Source organism: Rhinichthys klamathensis, unplaced genomic scaffold (assembly GCF_029890125.1).
Source record: "Rhinichthys klamathensis goyatoka isolate OS25496 unplaced genomic scaffold, OSU_Roscu_1.1 h1tg000911l_1, whole genome shotgun sequence".
Lineage (NCBI taxonomy): Eukaryota > Metazoa > Chordata > Actinopteri > Cypriniformes > Leuciscidae > Rhinichthys > Rhinichthys klamathensis.
The window spans coordinates 255,001-278,689 of NW_026607255.1; the positions used below are offsets into that span (position 1 = coordinate 255,001).

The 23,689-nt window shown below is 37.8% G+C and overlaps 1 protein-coding gene across 1 annotated transcript in view; it reads right to left on the reverse strand.

The window, feature by feature from the left end:
• The window catches only part of lmx1ba (LIM homeobox transcription factor 1, beta a), a 60,066-nt gene extending 37,025 nt beyond the window's left edge, over nucleotides 1-23,041 (reverse strand). The window contains exons 1-2 of the mRNA XM_056244116.1: nucleotides 22,605-23,041; nucleotides 20,945-21,131 (exon numbers count right to left, since the gene is read on the reverse strand). Of these exons, the coding sequence (XP_056100091.1) occupies nucleotides 20,945-21,131; nucleotides 22,605-22,671 (254 nt within the window). The 5' untranslated portion in view covers nucleotides 22,672-23,041. The remainder of the gene's footprint in view (nucleotides 1-20,944; nucleotides 21,132-22,604) is intronic.
• Nucleotides 23,042-23,689: the final 648 nt, after the last annotated feature.

Below are 23,689 nucleotides of genomic sequence, written 5' to 3' on the forward strand. Positions count from 1 at the left end.
ATCATTTTTATCAAGCTTGTATATTTAAGTTCAGTAATTTCACTCAAATGACAATTAATAGGTAATCTTCATTGCCATTTAAGTGAAATTACTGAACTTAAATATACAAGCTTGATAAAAATGATCATTCTAGAAGAAAATTTCAAATGGCACTTAGAGGCTTTTGCATCTGAACTCTTCATATATATATATATACTGTGTCTGTATGTATATATATATATATATATATATATATATATATATATATATAATAGTCCAAAACCATGCAACAATTATGTTATATATTTATATATAATAAATGCATATAAAAAATGAAACACCACCAAACGACTCCAATAAACATCTATGCAATAGGCATTATCAGTGTGACAAGCAGAAGGCTCTGATTAGTATCATTGGTAATAATTCATTGTATATAACAATGATCATGCATGATAAACTCTTAGAACAGGGAATATACCGCTTTTGTGCTAAACTAAGTGTGAGCGAGCATGACTGAAATTGTGATTCAGCAGACACACACTGCGGTTGGTATGTGGCATGGCAAGAAAATATCATGCGGTCACACTCAAACTCTATAACCCGTCTCACTGTGGGACGGTCACTGTTCTCACCCTTGTGAGGCCAGCAAAAAAACACAGACACACACACACTATTTATTATCACACACAAAACTATTTTTAGGACCGTTAAAATGTTTGCATTGTGGCATTATTTTTTTATGACAATTAAACATTTTTCTCTGTGAATTCTCATTACTGTACTGCAAGACTTACGTACAGAAAAGTAATATAATAAAAATGAAAAATAATATGATATTTAAAATAAATTATTAAATATTCATACATAATTATTTGCATGTGCTATACTGCCTTTATGCTAATTTTAACATTTGTATTAATTATTGATGTATATATGTGCTTATTCATGTATGAATATGCTTAATAGTCATGAAAATAAATAAATAAATAAATGTATTAATTTATTTTAAAAATGTATCAAATCATTGTATTAAAGTAATTTTTCTTACTGTAAAGCAGTAAAAGTTGGGGAATTACAGTAATGAGAATCAAATGCAAATGAGAATCAACATTAATGCGGCCAGCAGCCATATCACCCTGTAGCCCAAGACTGGTCGCCCACTGAAGCTAAGCAGGGCTGAGCTGGTCAGTGCCTGGATGGGAGACTCCTGAGAAAACCAGGTTCCTGCTGGAAGAGGTGTTAGTGAGGCCAGCAGGGGGCGCTCACCCTGTGGTCTGTGTGGGTCCTAACGCCCCAGTGTAGTGATGGGGAGACTACTGTCTAATGGCGCTTTCTCACTGCATGGCACGGTTCGGCACGCTTCGCTTTTCCACTGCTAGTACGGCCAGAGACTATTTATATAGAGACATGCCACTTCATCAATCCTTAATACAACTATATAGGGAAAACCCGTAACGCCAAAGATGGCAGTTGTATGCACATGCCCCGCCCCTCCCGCTGGAAAGCCAATCGTCTGCTTTTAACAGTCAAGCCGGGAAACATTTAAGCCTATCGTCTGGTTCCACTGATGCATCCGCACAGTTGAGGTTTGCGACAGCGGAAAATACGTTACTGTTTGAAAAGGCGGCAGATTTGATATGCAGTGTATGTGTGAGTTGTGTAAATATCAGACATCAGAAGTCTCCCGCAGATTGATAGCGGCTCCCTGATGATGCCTGCAAATTAGTTCAAATCTCCCAGAATCTAGAGCTCGCACATACTGTGCTTCAAACTGTGTAGCGCGCGCACGACCGAGGGAGAGAACCCTTGCGCATGCGTAGTAAACGTATAACCTGTGGGGAAAAAGGCGTTTTAAACCTTATTTTGGGGGAAAGTCATAAAACTTTTTCAGCGATTTTTATCATATTTTACTGCTGTTTCTATGCAGTTTTTATGTCCCGGTGACCAGTGAAACTGCAGTTCTGACTCTCTGCCCATTCATTTAGATAGGAGCCTGGTCTTGTTAGACCGAAATAGCTGCCCGGAGGCGTTGCCAAGATGGCGGCCGAGTGGCATGACTTGCCTAAAAGGACGGCTCAGTACGATTCGGCACGCTTCGCTTTTCCACTGCTAATACGGCTCAGTACGGTTCGGCTCGGCACAGTAAGGCTCGCTTCGCTTTTCCACTGCGTGGTACGACTCGACTCGGCACGGCTCGGTTCGCTTTAGCTCGGTTTGCTTTTCCACTGCAGTTAGTACCGCTTCAAAGTGAGTGGGATTATAGACTGATCGTTATAGTTTATCCGTACGAGAGGAACGTCTGCACTTCGTCCACTGACCACGATTCAGCCATTTCTTTTTTGGAAGTTTTCTTTCTTTCTTTTTTCTTCAAGCAAGTAGTTTTAAAACAGGTGCTACAGCGGTGGCTGTTACTGGCTATTTAAATCTAGCGGGTTTGATGTCTCGCAAATACAATGACGCGGGTAGTGACGATTCTGTCTGACCAATCAGCGATCTGCAGTGTTTTCACGTCACATTTTAGTATCGGTACGGTGCGCTTGGAACCTCAACAGAGGTGGTACCATTTAAAGCGAGCTGAAGCGACCCGTGTGAGCCGTACCGTACCATGCAGTGGAAAAGCGCCAAAAGAGCACCGTCGGATGAGACGTTAAAGCGAGGTCCTGACTCTCTGTGGTCATTAAAAAAATACCAGGATGTCCTTCGGAAAAAGAGTAGGAGTGTAACCCTGGCATCCTGGCCAAATTTGCCCATTGGCCTCTGTCCATCATGGGCTCCTAATCATCCTCATATACTGACTGGCTTCATCTCTGTCTCCTCTCCACCAGTAAGCTGGTGTGTGTCGGGCGTTCTGGCCCAATATGGCTGCCGTCGCATCATCCGGGTGGAGCTGCACATTGGTGGTGGTTGAGGAGATTTGAGTATCTAGAAATGCGCTTTATAAATGTAACAAATTATTAAGAATTTTTATTTTATTTTATTTTTTATGTGAAAACAACTGAAGGCATTGCAGTATTAAAAACTATTGCATTTTGGGGGGAAATGTGCTTAGTAGTCATTAAAATAAATAAATAAACAAAGCAAGTATTATCTTATCTAAGCTACATTTTCTTATTTCATTTTCTTTTTTAAATACAGCCAGAACAAGTTCTTAACGGGTTTTACGTGCGTAGGATGACTTTGTACAGTCATTGATAGCAAACTAAAACTTAATTAAAACTAAAAACGAAAGCAAAAATTAAAAAATGTACGCATGTCAAACACACTACGATTTATAGCATAAATCTGGAACAGACACCACGAGGGGCGGAGGCTATAAACTACAGTAAGGTCAAAGGAAAATATTTTTGAGAGACACAAGACAAGGAAGCAACTGGATATTGTATCAGCATAAAAACAATAACAAAAGGAAATTGAATTATCCGTCTTGGGGAGCAAAGTTCAACCGCACTGTCAAAGCTGTGGTGTTTATTCAGTCGGAAAAGAGGATCAGTGTTGTGTAGTGAATCAACAGCATGATCGCTGATGTGTAGACAATTACTGAAGCCTGGAAACATTAGCTGGTTTGCAATAGTCTTTTTAGAAGTGCTTTTGAGTGCCAGGGTTTTCAGAAATTAAAGAGCAAAAAAAAAAAAAAAAAAAAAAAAAAAATTGGAATTGATGATAACATCATATATGAATATGAATATGAATTTGAATTGAGTTGATGATATCAAAGGATGATAACAGTTTTTTTTTTTTTTTAGGTGAACTACCCCTTTAAAAAGTGACCATAAAATCTAAATGGACAATTATTTTTTATGGAATAATTACTGATCTTCAGAATTTAGATTTAAAACTGTAAAGTTTGGTGTATGTAAAGCTGCTGAAGTGGTGATTCTGGAGGGAAAAAAGAAAAAGAAAAAATGACCGCCTTTAAAGATATGTATTATAATGTGAATCTACAGACACAAATAGATAAAGTGCAATAAAATCAAACACATAAAAGGGTATTTTGGATGTTTTCATTCCACTAGTCACTACACTATAATAAAAACAAGCCAAATGAAAAAATTGCTTTTGCATGTAGTGATCACGTTATGACAAGGCTGTCTTCATACCTAGAGCTGCATGTGATGATGACCTAACTAAAGATGCTTTGATGTGGATGCTGCTGGTTCAGATAGTGGGAAGGAACTGACCCGAACCATGTGCCGCACAGACCCGAGATCAGCCCCCGAGCATCACACAGGCGCCACGCACAGTGGCAGGTCTCCGATCATCTCCTCCATCCAGCGCGAGGCTGAAGCCCCTGCTGGGAGCAGAAGGCTAGAACGGGGCTCGGGTTACGAGCTAAGAGTCTGCCTTGCTTTCTTCTCTCGGACCTCCAGCCTGGACCCACTACCGAGCAGAGACAAACCCGGGCAGGGCCCGTGGCCGGCGGAGAGCCCGGGTGACCTCTGCCAGCAGGGTTTGGGGACGAGCAGATACAACACCACGGCTGAAGAGCGATGGGTTTCTTTGAGGAGGGAAGAGTCACGGCCTTAGGGGAGGAAGACTTTATGAGCTGGAAAGCTTCTGCAAGAAACCCCCTTAAATTAGGAAAACCCTTGGTTTATGTGTATCATCACTAAGGCTAGAGGTCCGTTCAAGTCACCTTCATTTATGTAGCGCTTTTAACAATATAGATTGTTTCAAAGAAGCTATAATAATAGGAAATTAAAGTAACGGAGATTGTTTTGGCTTTACAGCAGCTCTAGAATAAAGTTATGGTCCAGCTAAAGTTCGTTTTTGATTCGTTCTTGGTGTGAACAGGCCTTAAGTCTACAAGGTGTTTTCGTTTCAAAACGCTCCGTCCACAACAGCGTTTTACAAAAAATGCTCATCCAGTGAAACATGCGCAAAACATACTAAAAGTTCACAAGGTGATACAGAGAGAGCAGACATAATAAAGTTATCGCGCTATCATTTTATTAGCAAAATATCCCGCTACTCTGTTTTGCGTCGCACTCAAAATCGCATGGTCTAAAACACTGTCATCATGTTTGCCGCACGACAGCAATTGCGAGTAAAATAGTCATGAATTTCTTTGAATTTCAATTGCAAGTCTTCTTCCTTACATTCAAATTCAAATTGACTACATCAATACAATTTCAAATGAATGGAATTGAATTTTTAATTCAGTTCTGAATGGTGCACTTCAATTGTAGCCAATTTCTCTTCTAGCATCTAACCATGTCTTTCAGGACATTGACTGTATTCAAATGCCCTTAAAAGTCAAATAAACTCAGCATCCTTAGCAGAACATTTTAGCATATCATCTCATACTAGCTTGACACACCTGATTTTAAGATACAATTGCATGTAAAGTGTCTATGAATAAGGAGGATTGTGTCCATTTCAGCATAATACTGATTCTAACGCACCCTGAACCCTTTAGTGAAGTCACATTATCCTGTCCACACCTTTAAAGCGTTCTGTAGCGATGGTTAAAGAGGTTTACTCAGGAGTGGGCTGGTGTCAGAAAAGTCCACTCACTTTCGATTGCATGTATCAGTTTTGACGCACAACCTTCACATTTAGCAGAGGGAAGTTACAGGCTATTTCTGGGCCGCTGAGGGGGAAGACATGCCCTACTTTGAGCTGGTCATCGGTACCAGGCAAACCCCTCACACTGACTGCGAGGTGTTGTAAGGTCACGGAGAACAGGAGGAGAGTGTGCCAAGAGATCCTAAATCAACAAGATTTACCCTGGAAGCTTGTGCAACAGCAGTCATGGAGCATGACGGTGAATCACAGCATACAAAGAGATGATAAGCCCACCGATCTCACGCTAGTCTCAGATCACTTAGTCCTGGTGCCTAACACAGTCTTTTAGTATATTCAGCTTACACCATGTACACTACTGTTCAAAAGAGTCAGCTTCAGCTCTTCTGCTCATCAAGGCTGCCTTTATTTTGTCACAAAAAAACAGTACAACAGATATATTGTGAAACATCATTAAGCTTTCATATAACTGTTTTCTATTTTAATATATGTTAAAATGTCATTTATTCCTGTTTTTACGGATTTCCAGGATTCTTTGGTGAATAGAAAGCTCAAAAGAACATAATTATAAATGGCTTTACTGTTGCTTTTTTTCCAATTGAATGAATCCCTTCCAAAATAAAGTTTGATTTTATTATTTTTTGTATTATACTGACCCCAAACTTTTAAACAGTAGTGTACAGAAACACAAATGGAGATGCAGGGTATTTAAAATGGAAACTGGACTTTGGATTAAAGATATTTAATTCTTTGAAAAAATGTTGTTAAATAACATTTTGTAATGTGAAACTAGATTTGAGAATCTTGTAAATGAAGAAAAAACCATCTTGATTACAATGGAGCTGTGGCCTAGAAGTTAACACACACATGCACCAGTTTCTTTGAATGGGCATTTAGTGGTTTATCTCAGATGTTGCTCCTAAAATGGACTGAATGAGAAATGAGAAACACAAATTAGACATTTTTAAGTTCAAACTGAAATCTCGCACAGTTTGAGACATTGTTCTGGAACTCTAGGAGAGACATGTATGAGATCACTGAGCTCTTTTTCTCAGAGGAAACATCTGAAAAACAGTTCAAATTAATTTACACTCTTAAAAGGAAGGAGTTTTCACAGCAATGCCATAGAAGAACCCTTTTTGGTTCCCCAAATAACCTTTCAGAGAACATTCTTAAAGTCCCCTTGTAGTCAATAATTGTATCCCTATTATGTAAAACTCATCTTTGATCACCAAAATTACATATTTAAACGTTTTTTCCTTGCCATAGGATATATGCCATAAAATAGCTTGAAATGTAATTCTACACCCTTGCCTCATTTAGTATACGCAGTTCTATGAATATGCAAATGAGCCCCGCCTCCACTCACTCACTCAGCTCAGAGATCCAATTGTTGGCGATCACATGTTGATCTGATTGGTTACATGGTTACAGTTTGTGACGTCAGAAACACCAGCGATTTCAAACCGTGTTTTTGAGACTGTCTTTGGTTCACTGCAGTTTTAAAGAGAAAATACTCCGCAATGGTGTTGACTTGCACATGAATTTGCACATGGTTTGTCTTAAAACATTAAAAACACCACATAGACAACATTAAAAGCTAGATTTTCACCACATGCGGTCTTTAAAAGAACCATTTTTTCTCAGTGTGAAGAACATTTTAATATGCCAAACAACCTTTTTCCACTATAAAGAACCTTTAGTGGAATGCAAAGGTTCAATGAAGGTAACGGTTCTTCACAGAACCATCAATTCCAATGAATAACCTTTCTTTTTTTAGAGTGTATAGTGAATTAAACAACATATTCTGTGACAAAAAAAGTAGGAACAATATGCTCCAATGGCATATTTCCAATATCTCTTTCACCAAGACAGAAACTAAATTAAATAGAGTACAAATAGGACTTTAAGGTGTGCGGAGTGTCGATGGAGAAGTTTAAAGTTCGGCACACTGCCGGCTGTCATCACCTCCAAGCATCCCAAACCCTCCTACCCCGGCCAAGATTGTTCTGTTTGAAGCTCCTTCAGGGTCAGGAAAACCAGATTACAAATCACCTTGAGCTGAAGGAGCGTCGGCGCGAGGGAGGAGAGGAAAGTATTGCGTGGGTCTTTGCACGGGAGGCATGAAACACAATCCGGAGAGCACTTCCCACCGAGTGTTGTTTTTGCAGCTTCAACGGCTGCGGTTTACTCACTCGTCTCCACAAACTCACAGGAGCTGACGCATGTTTCGAGGTCTTGGTGGCCCGCTGTGCCCGGGATCCTGGATTTACACCCGGATGCACGGCCCTGATCCCTTTGATAGACAGGGAGCACAGCAGATCTCGCGGTTTCCAATAAAACTGAGCTCTTGGTTTTTACAACGTGACGCCCCTGCTTGCCTCCTCATTTGCAGGAGAGTTATGGAGAGTTTAAACAGAAGGCATAAAAGACTTGTTTTTAAACGGCTTAAGATATTCCCACTGATTGGAGAACGAACTCTTTACCTTTCCTTACATCAGAATATTCAAATCAGATAAAAGCCGATCATTTTTGACTATAACCTGGTTACCACCCACATAAGAGGCGTATTAAAGGTTGAAAGGTTTAAGGCAGTGGACGTGTAAGTGGTAGTATAACAAAAATGTTCTTCAAATATTTAAATTAGTGCTGTCAAACGATTCAAATATTTAATCGCGATTAATCGCCCATTTTTATCTATTCTAAATGTCTCGTTTTCTTTTTGTCCCATTCTTTTTTCTCATTTTAATGCTCTTATCAACATGGAAAAGTGGATCGGCTTGCTTTGTGCAAATGTTTTTTTATTGAAAACAACATTGGCATATACGGTGTTCAATTTCACACTAACATTCTCACTTGGAGCAAATAATCTCTCACACAATGTAACACTGTCCATCAATAAAAGGGTGAAAGAAATCCTGACGAGGTCCTGATGTTGACGAGGGGGCGGAGAATTCGCATCAGCTGTGTGTGTGTGTGTGTGTGTGTGTGTGTGTGTGCTTGGCCATCATCAAGTGGTATTTCAGACTGGACGTGCAGCGATGATGATAGCTCAGTTCACAACGACAAAACACACAGATCACTTTGGTCTTGTCAATGGAACCAAAGTGGCATCCATTTTGGCGTCTCACGCTCGTCATCCACTCAAAACTTAACGTTAACCTACAATTTGGCCGGCTCGCAAGCCCAAACAAGTGTGTGCGGCGTGCCTGTTGTTTTGTTTCCGGTCTAGCTAGATCCGCTTGCGCTTTGGTCGACGAAGCAACAAAACGTCCTCGTGCGGCGCAAGCCATTGAAATGAATAGGTCTCATAATGCAGCGCCACGTCCTGTAGCAAAAACATGTGAAAAAAACTACAAAGTTTGCTAGGCCAAAAAGACCGTTAATCGCACGATAAAAAAATTAACGCCATTAAAATGGGTTTGCGTTAACGCCGTTAATAACGCATTTAACTGACAGCCCTAATTTAAATGTATTCATTTGTTTCAGTCACACAATGTCTTCCATTCATCCACTATATTTTGTGAACATCAATAAAACAAAGTAATGGCGATGAATACAAAAACATATACACAGAGTAAACGTTGATCATTGGATTTGATTCACCCCTGAAAAAGTTTGGTTTGTTATATAATAAAGACATTTATAATCTTACAAAATATTTATTATAAATGCTGTTATATTCATCAAATAATCTTGAAAAACCATGTATTATGGTTTCCAATAAAATATAATGTTTCTTGAGCAGCAAATCATCATATTAGAGTGATTTCTGAAGGATCATGTGACACTGAAGACTGGAGTAATGATGCTGAAAATCCAGCTTTGATCACAGGAATAAATTACATTTTACAATATATTCACATAGAATACAGATCTTTTGAATTGTAATAATATTTCACAATATTACAATTTTTACTGTATTTTTGATCAAATAATGCAGCCTTGCTGAACAGAAGAGGCTTCTTTCAAAAACATTCCAACATTTTACCGACCCCAAACTTTTGAACACTATAGTGTATGATAATTTGGCTAATTATGGTCTGATGAGCGGGAAACATCACGTTACTGAAACAGGTCAATATACTGCTGCACTTTGGTGGGACAGACTCGTGAAAACCATATACTGTAAAAAAAATATGGACGTAGTGTCCGTGACGTCACCCGTAGGTTTCCAAAGTGGGCGGAGCTGGCCGTCGCCATCTTGGTAGCGCGTCACTCCCGGATAACCGAAAATGGGCAAAGAGGCGGATTAGCTGAGGTGACGTGACGCTAACAGACAGCAGACAAACGGCTAGTAGTGACATCAGCGGCAATCCACCTGTCACTCAAGTGGCCACGCCCTTAATTATGCAGAACTTTAAGGCTTAATATAATTTAAACGGATGAGTTATAAAAAAAATTACCCCCCTCACAGTTGTCATGAAGGGCATAATTAGCTATATAGACCAAAACCACTTTTTACACCAGGCTGTAAAAATGTTTTTTTCTGCTGTAAAGTTGGGCATTTTAACATTGGGGTCTATGGGATTGACTCTCTTTTGAAGCCTGTCTCTAGTGGCCAGTCGATGAATTACAGTTTAAGTCACTTCCGTGTCGGATTCAAGAGAGAGACAGGAAGGTTGCCGCTTGGTGAAAACCAGGCCTGATATTGTTCTGTCATGATGAAAATCTCGTCTGTTGTGAGACGGGACGGTTGAGGTGTACAGGAATGTGGTCCAGATCGGCGTCCTGCAGACCACCTGTCACCCCTACATTAGTTCTGACCCACTGGAGGTGGAAACAGGCTGTTGTGCACCTGACCTGGAGATAATGAGTTTCGCCTCACTCCATCTGTTTAACAGACGACCAACAACAGTTGGCTGAGCTAATAAAGGACAGTGGATGCTGGAATGCAACTTCTCTGAGATCGATTTTCTAGGACAGGAGGACAGCAAAGCAACACCGAGATGCATCTTACGACCGATAATGTATAGGCCTAAAACAGGTTCTGGTTGATTAAACTGTACCAATGAATACCAATATTCTTAATAAAACTCACATGGTGAAGCATCTGAAATTTCTTAGTCATACATTTTTTTTTTTTTAGCAAGTGCATGTGACAAAATCTTTTATGCACTACTAAAACATCTCTCAGTGTTTGTTTTAAACTGTTTTCAGAGGCTTTTGTAAAGCCTTGGTAATCTTTAGATGGTGAAATATGGTGTTTACAACAATGCACAATATGTACAGTATAAGTCGTAGAACAACATGTAACGGATTGCACGATTATCTCAAAATAATGGTGGTCAGAATAACCCTGTATGGCAACTATCTAATGAAGTAAGTAAATATTATACAGACATGTTAAATAAATAAATAAATAAATAAATAAAAGGTGACCAGAACCCTGACTTGAATGGCTACTAACTAATGAAGTAAATAAATAAATAAAATCATTAAATAAATAAATATTACATAAAATGTTAAACAAACATAATTGTTAAATAAATAAATAAATAAATAAATAAATAAATAAAGGGTGACCAGGACCCAGACTTGCTTGGCTTAACTAACTAACTAACTAACTAACTAACTAACTAACTAAAACTAACAAATGTTATATAAAAATGTTAAATAAATAAACAAAATAGTTAGTTAAATAAATACATAAATAAATAAAGGGTGATCAGAATCCTGACAACTGATTAGTTGTATGGCTACTAACTAATGAAGTAAATTAATAAATAAAATAAATTAATAAATATTACATAAAATGTTAAACATAATTGTTAAATAAATAAATAAAGGGGTGACCAGGACCCAGACTTATAGCTACTAACTAACTAATAAATGTTATATAAAAATGTTAAATTAACAACCATAGTTAAATAAATAACTAAATAAATAAAAGGGTGATCATGACCCAGACTTGCTTGGCTTCTAACTAACTAACTAACTAACTAACTAATAAAATGTTATAAAAAAGTTAAATAAATAAACAAAAAAGTTAAATAAATAAATAAAGGGTGATCATGACCCAGACTTGCTTGGCTTCTAACTAACTAACTAAATAACTAACTACCTAACTAACTAACTAACTAACTAACGTATTAACTAACTAACTAACTAACTAACTAACTAACTACTAACTAATAAAATGTTATATAAAAAAGTTAAATAAATAAATAAAGGGTGATCATGACCCAGACTTGCTTGGCTTCTAACTAACTAACTAACTAACTAACTAACTAACTAACGAACTAACTAACTAGCTAACTAATAAAATGTTATATAAAAAAGTTACATAAATAAACAAAAAAGTTAAACAAATAAATAAAGGGTGATCAGGACCCAGACTTGCATGACTACTAACTAACTAACTAAATGAGTTAAAACAAACAAATAAATAAATAAATAAATAAATATTATATAAATGTGTTAAATAAACAAACAAAATTGTTAAATAAAAAAATGTGGAAATTATTTCATAATGCAAGCACAAAGTGAGCACAGAGCAATACAAGAGACATAAAACCATGCAGCAACTATAAAACTATGTGGCAAATCGTTTGCTGGGGACAACTTTCCATTATAGCGTTCAGAGCTCATTATGCAAAACAAATCTGTGGCCAGTGCAGAAAAACAAAAGGCAACTTAAACACACATGTGTGCGTCTAAAGCCTCATAATATCGATCTCATGTTCTCTGATGCGGTTTAAGAACAGAGTCGCAGGGGTCTTTTCCAGAGTCCCTCCTCTTCCATCCCATATTGTTCCATCCTCTCATTCTTTTCCTTCATTCTCCACACGAATAAGTGGATTAGGGAACAGGCTTCCGGTGGGCACAAAGCGACAGGGGAGCTCAGTGTCACAGTCAGTGATAAAAGTGTGGAGCTCAACTCTACAGCCGGGCGGAAACGCGGGGGTCATACTGCTAATCCCATTATAGGAAGAAGAGACCACGAGAAAGACAGAGGGAATCTGGGTGGTGCGTCGGGAATCGGGGGCCTGCGAGGAAAAGGTATTGCTCAAATGTCGCTCTTTCAGAACTCGAGTCCTCTGATACGTCAACTCTGTCATAGATGTTTCAATAGTAAAAAAAAAAGACACGAAAGAGACATAAAAGGTATTAAATGAACGTGGATAATAGCAGCTCGGACTATCTTGGGAGAATTTGATCAGAAATGTTTGATTCTATTTTGAATTTAAAAGTTAGGTAATTAATAATTGACTTAATTCTTATATATATAGTCCTCCAATTATCAAAAATGTGTGTGTGTATATATATATATATACACACACACACACACATAGCCTATATATTCAGTATCTACACATGTGTATATATTTATTTATTATATTTATGTTAATTTCTATATATTAATTGCATAAATATAGGTGGCAATCTGGACTACATAATCAGATTGCAAAAAAAAACGTGTAGGCTACCTGTAATTAGATCGGATTACAGTAACTTTTTTATGGATTACATGATTATATATTATTCACACAATGGTAATAAATTATTCATAATTTATTGATGCTCAGTAATTATTATTTTTTCCTTAATTTTCCCCAAAAAAATTATTCATTTTATTTTTATATTTTTATAATTTAATTAATTAACTTTTCATCAAACCCCTGCAGTTCTTTCATGATCATCTCTGTGTTTTTTTTTATTATATTAATGTAATCTAGTCAGAATACATTACCTAAAATTAGTTATCTAGACTAAGTTACTTTGTAATTTGTAATCAATAACGGACAACAATTTGCAAGTAATCTATCCAGCACTGTATATATGTGTATATATATATATATATATACACTCACCGGCCACTTTATTAGGTACACCTGTCCAACTGCTCGTTAACACTTAATTTCTAAGCAGCCAATCACATGGCGGCAACTCAGTGCATTTAGGCATGTAGACATGGTCAAGACAATCTCCTGCAGTTCAAACCAAGCATCAGTATGGGGAAGAAAGTTGATTTGAGTGACTTTGAACGTGGCATGATTGTTGGTGCCAGAAGGGCTGGTCTGAGTATTTCAGAAACTGCTAATCTACTGGGATTTTCACGCACAACCATCTCTAGGGTTTACAGAGAATGGTCCGAAAAAGAAAAAACATCCAGCGAGCGGCAGTTCTGTGGGCGGAAATGCCTTGTTGATGCCAGAGGTCAGAGGAGAATGGCCAGACTGGTTCGAGCTGATAGAAGGGCAACAGTGACTGAAATAACCACTCGTTACAACCGAGGTATGCAGCAAAGCATTTGTGAAGCCACAACACGCACAACCTTGAGGCGGATGGGCTACAACAGCAGAAGACTCCACCGGGTACCACTCATCTCCACTACAAATAGGAAAAAGAGGCTACAATTTGCAAGAGCTCACCAAAATTGAACAGTTGAAGACTGGAAAAATGTTGCCTGGTCTGATGAGTCTCGATTTCTGTTGAGACATTCAGATGTTAGAGTCAGAATTTGGCGTAAACAGAATGAGAACATGGAACCATCATGCCTTGTTACCACTGTGCAGGCTGGTGGTGGTGGTGTAATGGTGTGGGGGATGTTTTCCTGGCACACTTTAGGCCCCTTAGTGCCAATTGGGCATCGTTTAAATGCCTGAAGCATTGTTTCTGACCATGTCCATCCCTTTATGGCCACCATGTACCCATCCTCTGATGGCTACTTCCACCATGTCACAAAGCTCTAATCATTTCAAATTGGTTTCTTGAACATGACAATGAGTTCACTGTACTAAAATGGCCTCCACAGTCACCAGATCTCAACCCAATAGAGCATCTTTGGGATGTGGTGGAACGGGAGATTCGCATCATGGATGTGCAGCCGACAAATCTGCGGCAACTGTGTGATGCCATCATGTCAATATGGACCAAACTCCCTGAGGAATGCTTCCAGCACCTTGTTGAATCTATGCCACGAAGAATTGAGGCAGTTCTGAAGGCAAAAGGGGGTCCAACCCGTTACTAGCATGGGGTACCTAATAAAGTGGCCGGTGAGTGTATATATTAAAGAGATCTCATGGAAGTGGTAAAAATGGGTTGCAAATGCTATAGGTCTCTGTGCACTGCGGCATCATGGGGAATGTGCCGGTGTGAGACGTGCCACATTGAGATGGCGTGTGTTTCTGCATGTCTGTGGACTCTCACATGTTCCTGAGAGTCTTTCTCTCCTCCGTGAAGGAGAAAACTGCGCCCCGCTCCTCAGGCGCGGGCAGAATGTGGGACGGGGGTGCGAGAGTAGGCCTGCAGGTACACAGCACTTAACAGAGCCGTGACAACCTCTCCTCACAGCCGGGTGACAGAAGAGCCGAGAGGTGATGTTTCAACAGGCATTCCAGACCAGAAAACCACACAGGCCGAGAGACACACACCAGCTCAGAGAGAGAACTTCCAGAACACCAAATAATCCCAAGTACAGAATCATCCAGCCACTGGTAATATCCACAAATCATTTACAAGAGAAAACAAGGGAAACATCAGAACATCAGTCCTTTTTAGTTGATGAAATCTGGCTCTAAATGCACATCAGTCTACAACCAGCACTAGTACTGACAGATCACAAACATCAGCCAGATTATTGGGAAAATATGTAAATCACAATGATATAGAGCCATATGAAAAATACAAATCTAACATCAATAATCAGAGACTCACATTCAACCTAAGGGGACAATTATATTATATGCTATGCTATATATACACTCACCGGCCACTTTATTTGGTACCCCATGCTAGTAACGGGTTGGACCCCCTTTTGCCTTCAGAACTGCCTCAATTCTTCGTGGCATAGATTCAACAAGGTGCTGGAAGCATTCCTCAGGGAGTTTGGTCCATATTGACATGATGGCATCACACAGTTGCCGCAGATTTGTCGGCTGCACATCCATGATGCGAATCTCCCGTTCCACCACATCCCAAAGATGCTCTATTGGGTTGAGATCTGGTGACTGTGGAGGCCATTTTAGTACAGTGAACTCTAATCATTTCAAATTGGTTTCTTGAACATGACAATGAGCTTTGTGACATGGTGGAAGTAGCCATCAGAGGATGGGTACATGGTGGCCATAAAGGGATGGACATGGTCAGAAACAATGCTCAGGTAGGCCGTGGCATTTAAACGATGCCCAATTGGCACTAAGGGGCCTAAAGTGTGCCAGGAAAACATCCTCCACACCATTACACCACCACCACCAGCCTGCACAGTGGTAACAAGGCATGATGGATCCATGTTCTCATTCTGTTTACGCCAAATTCTGACTCTAACATCTGAATGTCTCAACAGAAATCGAGACTCATCAGACCAGGCAACATTTTTCCAGTCTTCAACTGTTCAATTTTGGTGAGCTCTTGCAAATTGTAGCCTCTTTTTCCTATTTGTAGTGGAGATGAGTGGTACCCGGTGGAGTCTTCTGCTGTTGTAGCCCATCCGCCTCAAGGTTGTGCGTGTTGTGGCTTCACAAATGCTTTGCTGCATACCTCGGTTGTAACGAGTGGTTATTTCAGTCACTGTTGCCCTTCTATCAGCTCGAACCAGTCTGGCCATTCTCCTCTGACCTCTGGCATCAACAAGGCATTTCCGCCCACAGAACTGCCGCTCACTGGATGTTTTTTCTTTTTCGGACCATTCTCTGTAAACCCTAGAGATGGTTGTGCGTGAAAATCCCAGTAGATTAGCAGTTTCTGAAATACTCAGACCAGCCCTTCTGGCACCAACAATCATGCCACGTTCAAAGTCACTCAAATCAACTTTCTTCCCCATACTGATGCTCGGTTTGAACTGCAGGAGATTGTCTTGACCATGTCTACATGCCTAAATGAGCCGCCATGTGATTGGCTGCTTAGAAATTAAGTGTTAACGAGCAGTTGGACAGGTGTACCTAATAAAGTGGCCGGTGAGTGTATATATATATATTAAAGTGTTTTAGTTAGCCATGGGATATAGATAAAATATAAATAATAAGTTATACAAAAATAAAAATATAACAACTGTATAAATTAATAAATATAATATGAATTTGTATGTAAATGTAAAAAATACTGCATCTGAGTGATTGTCAACCTAACAAGAAAGAAAGAAAGAAAGAAAGAAAGAAAGAAAGAAAGAAAGAAAGAAAGAAAGAAAGAAAGAAAGAAAGAAAGAAAGAAAGAAAGAAAGAAAGAAAGAAAGAAAGAAAGAAAGAAAGAAAGAAAGAAAGAAAGAAAGAAAGAAAGAAAGAAAGAAAGAAAGAAAGAAAGAAAGAAAGAAAGAAAGAAAGAAAGGGTGTGTGTGTGTGTGTATGTGTCTTAACATCTTATAAATCATACTAAGTGATGTTTCTTGAAAATATAAAAATTCAGAAACTTTTCTATATAGGGTTAGATGACAGAATATACAGTTTGTACAGTATAAAAATCATTATTGTCTATCATGGAAAGTCCCCATGAAACATGGAAACCCAACTGTGTGTGTGTGTGTGTGTGTGTGTGTGTGTGTGTGTGTGTGTGTGTGTGTGTGTGTGTGTGTGTGTGTGTGTGTGTGTGTGTGTGTGTGTGTGTGTGTGTGTGTGTGTGTGTGTGTGTGTGTGTGTGTGTGTGTGTGTGTATTTCACACTCTCTCTCAAAGGAGGCCACAGTGTGCAGAGTGAACGATCTCACACACACGCGATGACCCAGAGGAGAAAACACACCCTCAGCTCAGAGTCAGACACATCTATTATCCCATTTATAGGATCCTGCAGAATCATGCGTTGTTTAGTTATTGTTCCTTAACAGATTTTGCCAGGCCATTTCAGTTTATCTGCTCCGAAAATATATTTAGTTTTTTTCCTGTTGCTCGTGCATTAGCCTCTACTCTCCCCAAATGACCTGTTCCTCTATAAAGAGCTTAAAAGAATAAGGCATACGTGGTAGAAAAGCATAATCCTAAAAACATGACATTATTCAATTTATATTGATCTGTTATCACCCTGCATCAAGTCATATCTGCATTTACTCAATCAATAAAACGCTTGTACAACCGTTTGGATAATCATAAAGACAATACGGATCATATTAAAATACAGTATTTATCTGGTGTATAATATTTCTTTAACACATTATGAGAATTGTCTAGATTAGTTTTTACACCTTCTGAATTGAATGCTCAAAATAGCATTGTGTTTTCTCCAATATTTAAAGAGCTTTTCATTGAACAGCTGGCATCATGTCAATATTTGTCAAGTATAACAACACGAATCTGCCTGTAAACACAAAATGTCACAAATATAATATGATTTTGAACATATCAAATATCCTGTACCAAATCAGATTATATCATTTTAATTGCATGCATTAATATTTCTAGATTATGTCACTGAAATCCAGCCCTCTGGACACTTAAGACACGATTAAAGAATGTCATTGCAATAAAAAAGTAAATGCCAACAGGTTCCTGAACCCTACATCTATCCACTTAAAATAAAACACTGCCACGCCAGCTTATTAAAAGTAATTGGGCAAAAATGAAGAAAAGTGAAGTTATATGCATGTGTTTGATACTTTGTTAACACAATGACATTGAGTTTTTAAATTGTGACTCAAGTGAACAAACAGTTTTAGGGGGCAATGATGGAACAGACTATAGAGAAGCAAACGTCTAATTCCCACATCATTTCTGAAGGGCTAATACGCATGTTTGTTGTTCCTGTAATCGGAGATATTTCTCTGTGCATCAGAATCCAAACATAGAAAGAGGAGAGAGTTGCGTTAGGAAGATCAGGGTTCAGGATCTCAGGAACTCCTGCTCTCTGTATCTCAGAGCAAAACACTACAGCTAGACCTGACCCACAACATCCACACTCCAACACTGAGCATGGCAGTCAAAGCCATTAAAGAGCTTCAGAAAGAAACCTTGTGTTTGTGTCTATGTTTCCTAAGGGTCCACCAGTGGTTGTAAAGTGGCAGATATTTTCTCTCTCATATACAGACGGCTATTACACTGTTTATGGCCTCTTTGGGTTTGGGTTTCTGCCATGTCAGACTTTATGGAAAACTTGCTCTTTTGAGCATTTCTAGTACAAAAACAGAATATCGCAATCCCAATATCAATAAAACGTTTTACAGAAAACATGCAACAAACCCACAAAGAAATCAAATGTATAGAAATTATAATAAATTGAAATAAAGCATACTACTTTATCACCATATTGCCCAATCAAAATCATATAAATATGATTATGTTATACATATTCTACATTATATTATATTTGTAATCAATCAGGATATTTTAGATAAACACACATACACACACACACACACATAATATATAGGCTATATATATATATATATATATATATATATACACACACACACCAATATTTCAACATTTATATGTATGCAGTACAATAGCAACATGCCAAAAACCCACAAAGGAATCAAAAGTACACAAATTATAATACATTTTGGGGCAAAAAGAGCATATTGTCCTTAAATATACTGGATTTCCATGCTTTACTGAAAAGAAGCTTCTATAGAATCAGCAGCGCTGACTAGATCCAGAAACGCTATGATCTTGGACATATTATAGAAACAAAATATGCTTTTAAATTATAAGTTTGAGCATGCCTTATCATGTCATGAGCCGAGTGTGAAATCAACACGAAACAGCACATTCCAGCGATCACAATTAAATGCTCGATAAGATAGACATGTGAAATTCACAGAATAGCACAAATTCAACCAGAAATATCCATATATCTCTCCATATAACATAACATTGAAAATGTTCCCTCCGACTTTTACAACATACCATGCATGTGTAGAGTGATATTCTGAGGATGTTTCCTCATTTGAAAATCATTCATCACTGTCTATACCCTCAAATATATGTGCATCTGCAGTGCTGTGGACAGTATAACACACACAAAACACTCACTCAAATCAAACACTTCACAATATGAACGTTCAACTAACATTTGACCACCACGGAGAGTCCAAATACTCTTGTTTTATCACTTAAAAAACCTAACGCGACAACATAAACAATGTGATTTATTATCATTATTATTATTCACGGCAGACTGGATGAGTTAATCCAGAGACATCTCTATAAGTGAGATTTACTGTTCGACTCATTACAAGCGTGTCTGTCAATTAGAGCGAGTTAAACATGGAGGTGTGTGAGTGTGTGTGAGTGTGTTCTGCGTTCTGTGGCTTTGCTTGTTAATCTCTCTTAAAAGAGAGCCATAAAAAGCAGTGCCGGGTGTGAATTAAGAGCACTAAGTACCTCATCACTGCTTTATAAATACTACTTTGAAAGAGACAAATAACATGCAATTAAAGCCACTTCACACAGTTGGGGGTCTGATACATAGTGTGTTGACTGGAGCGTAAATATAAAGTTTATGCTATAAAATTCAAAGTGTGTAATTTAGCCTAATAAGAGAAATATACAAATACATATAATTCTCCAATTGTGTTACAACTATCTCTGTGTAAACTTTGTCTAGAGTAAATCGATCTATCTATCTATCTATCTATCTATCTATCTATCTATCTATCTATCTATCTATCTATCTATCTATCTATCTATCTATCTATCTATTTGACACTATTAAAAAGAATTTAAAAGAAACTAAACGTTTAGGCTATTAAAACTATCATAAGCTATATCATTAAAAAGCAATAATAAATAGGCCTCAATGGTAAAAACTTTAATTATTAAACCACATTAAATAAACACATGAAGACACAGAAATAGTTAAAATATTTTTTTTAAACTGCTTGCTGTAAAACTGAACGAGAAGCGTGACGTCAGACTGAACGCGACAATGTCGCGATGATTGAAGAAGAGTTCTTTAAAAAGGAATTGGACAAAAGTCAAAAGAACCTGTTTTACAATCATAAAGAGCAGGCGAGTATAATAACCATTCACGACAAGCTCTGTGATTTATGAGTGAACACGTCAACGGCAATAAGAACAAGATTATTATCCATTTATTCGAGTTTATTGTATTATAATTATCGTGGCCCAATTCTCACGTTTAGTTCGATGTATTTCTTTACTGTGCTTTAACGTTCAAATTAGCCTATGAATCTATATTTTATGATTTAAGTAGCCTATTTGCTTTTACAATATCTGCACAGATATAATAGGCCCTAATAATAACAATAATAACAACTTGATAATAACAACAATAAGTAGGCTAGGGTATGCCTATCTTGTTATTATAGCCGTTGTCATTATTTGCCAAAAAACAATTAAATTGATAATATCGAAATATAAATAATTGATGATATAGCCATGTGAAAAAACATGTTTGATTAAAACAAAAATAATAAATAATCGCTTCGAAATATTCCCTTTATGAACACACACGCGCGCGCGAACTGATATCGCGACGCTCCTTTAGAGAAAACGTCGCGCGCCAGAAGACACAAGCTCTACATGCCATGGGATGAATGAACGAGCTCTTACTGTTGGTAGTCGTGTTTGCAGTAGAGTTTCTGGTCTCTGGAGTAGCAGCTCATGGTGAGAGGCTGCTGACACACCGAGCACTGCACACACTCCTCGTGCCACGAGCAGTCGTTCACGCGCAGGAGGAAGCGGTCAGAGATGGGTCTGTGACATCCTTCACACACACTCGGATGCGCGCAGTCTGAACCTGCAACGCACGAGCAATATACATCACACACTCACAAATGCCACATTAGGAACTCGCTTTACTAAAAAAATATTGTTTCCATAATAACATCTCGAGACTAAATAGTGCAGTTCAAAATCGTAAAAAAGAAGGCCTACTTTAATGTATAAAGGCTAATCAGGTTCATAGTATGAATATTATGAAATAATCATTTAGTATGAAATGTCTGTATGACCTTCATACAGACATTTCATTTAATAGCGCCTATAGGCCTACGGAATTGTAAGCTATTTAGATAAATTAAACATATTAAAATAGGCTATATTATGCCAAATTGACCGATGTTTTTACAGAATGTAAAATGTGTAATAGAACCAGTTAATTTCGATGTTATCTGGCAAAACATTATTACTGGTAATTCTGACTGACTGTCGTTGCAACATTAACCTCAAACATGTGTGTTATATTTTCTGCACTCTCATTTAATATAACTGTTTATTTGTTTTTTTGTTTACAAAAAAAAACCTTTATCCATATAAGAAGCATGATCCATGTTTCCAATTGATATGAAATCAGTTGTTTTTAGGTGCAATATCAAAAACAAGCTGATTAAAGGTTAAAAAAATACATTTTATATTAGTAGCCATTTGCAATATAGTAGCTATACTTCTATGACGAACATGTAATATTTAATTATTTTGAGCAGCTCTTTATTACAGCTCGTTATTGTTATAGCCACTATAGTTAACTAGTTGATTATGCAAACATATCTAGTAGCCTATGTCTATCGTTTTTAATTGTAGCCAATGGAAAAGCGCTGTAAAAACGTGAAAAGGTGCACAAAAATGTTGCTAATTGGTATTTAAGAATATTTTGGTAACACTTTAAAATTAGGTTTAATTTCTTAACATATTAGTTAACATTAACAATGAACAATACTTGTACAGCATTTATTCATTTTAGGCCTACACTCTAGTCTAAAATATTGTTTCAACGGTCAAATATGGACAAACCCGACCGTTGGGTTTAAAAATGTAATTAAAAAAATTAAACTAACGGTTGGGTTAAAAAAATGTAATTAAAAAAATTAAACCAAAGGTTGGGTTAAAAAAATGTAATTTAAAATTTTAAACAAACGGTTGGATTTTTCAACATTTGACAGTTCATACAACAGCATTTTTTTTAGAGTGTCATGATAATTTCAACATTTATTAGATTTTTAAAATCCAAAGTTGTGTTTTTTAACATTACATAACATGCTAGTTAATGCACTGTGAACTAACTTGAACATTTAGCACTTAGCCTAAAAAAAGTTAACAAATATCAATGTGCTAAAATAGTTAGTTCATGTTAGCTTAATGCTAACAAATGAGACTTTAAATGTAAAGTGTCACCCATATATTTCCTTTAGTTCAGACGTCTCTCTGAAACGACTGTGTGACACTTCGATGTAAAGTAAAGTGTTGTTGTTAGTAGTTTCTGTGAGAAACTCACCGAGCATCAGTGCCAGAGACTCGGCTCCAGTCCTGAACTGATCTTCAATCTTGATTCCGTCCAGCATCTCGACTCAGCTGATCTCGGACCTGTTGCGAAGTCCAGAAGAAGTGAAGAAGCGGATCCAGACTTCAGCTGCACACGGACCGTGACGAGATAGAAACTAAAAGTAAACTGCCTTTTCTTTTTGTATACGTGTAGAGTAAGCAGAGAAACGACGCCTGTTTCTTCGGTTGTTCGGAGAGAAACAGAATGAAACCGTGAGGTCCTCCGGTAATCCAGGGGCCGCGCGCGTGAGCTGTGACCGGGACCGGCGCGAGCTCTTCTCTCACTGATCGCGTTCACGAGCCCTGCTCCTCTTGAGGAGTCCGCGCGCGTCATTCTCCTCAACTCCGTGTGATGCTATTGGTGCTGTTGGGTCACAGCGGAACCGCCTACAACACCACACACACACACACACACACACATCATGTGCTGCTGAGGGCAATTACAAAAAGATTGAAATTGAATACATAATTAGCACGTGCTTATAGATAAATATATAGATTGCACATGAACATCTGAATTATTCAAGTCAAAAATATAATTGAATAGCCAACACTGTAAAAACAAACCTATAGAATCTACAAAAAATATACGAACAGGTTCACATGCCAATTAAAGTATTTTTAGAGGTCAAAACAACGGCATATTGTCAGGTGTTACAGTTTGCGACCACAAAACATTCAGAGTTCAATGTGATGATTTCAACAACGATGACAGCAAAAATAAAAAGCTTTGTAATAATGTATGGTGATAGTTATTAACAATAGGCTGTTATAATTAATTATTGTACCGTTACTAAGCTACAAACAAATATGTTGGGTTGTTTCAACTCATGTCTGAGTCAAATATGGACAAACCCAACCGTTATTGGGTTACATTTTTAAATACAATTTAAAGGTTAAAACGGTTTTTAATTTAATTTACAATGAAAACCAACGGTTGGGTTTGGCCATATTTGACCCAAACATGGGTTGAAACAACCCAGCATTTTTTTAAATGATAGCCTACGTTTTAGTATAAAAACGTAACATTCTAACAGT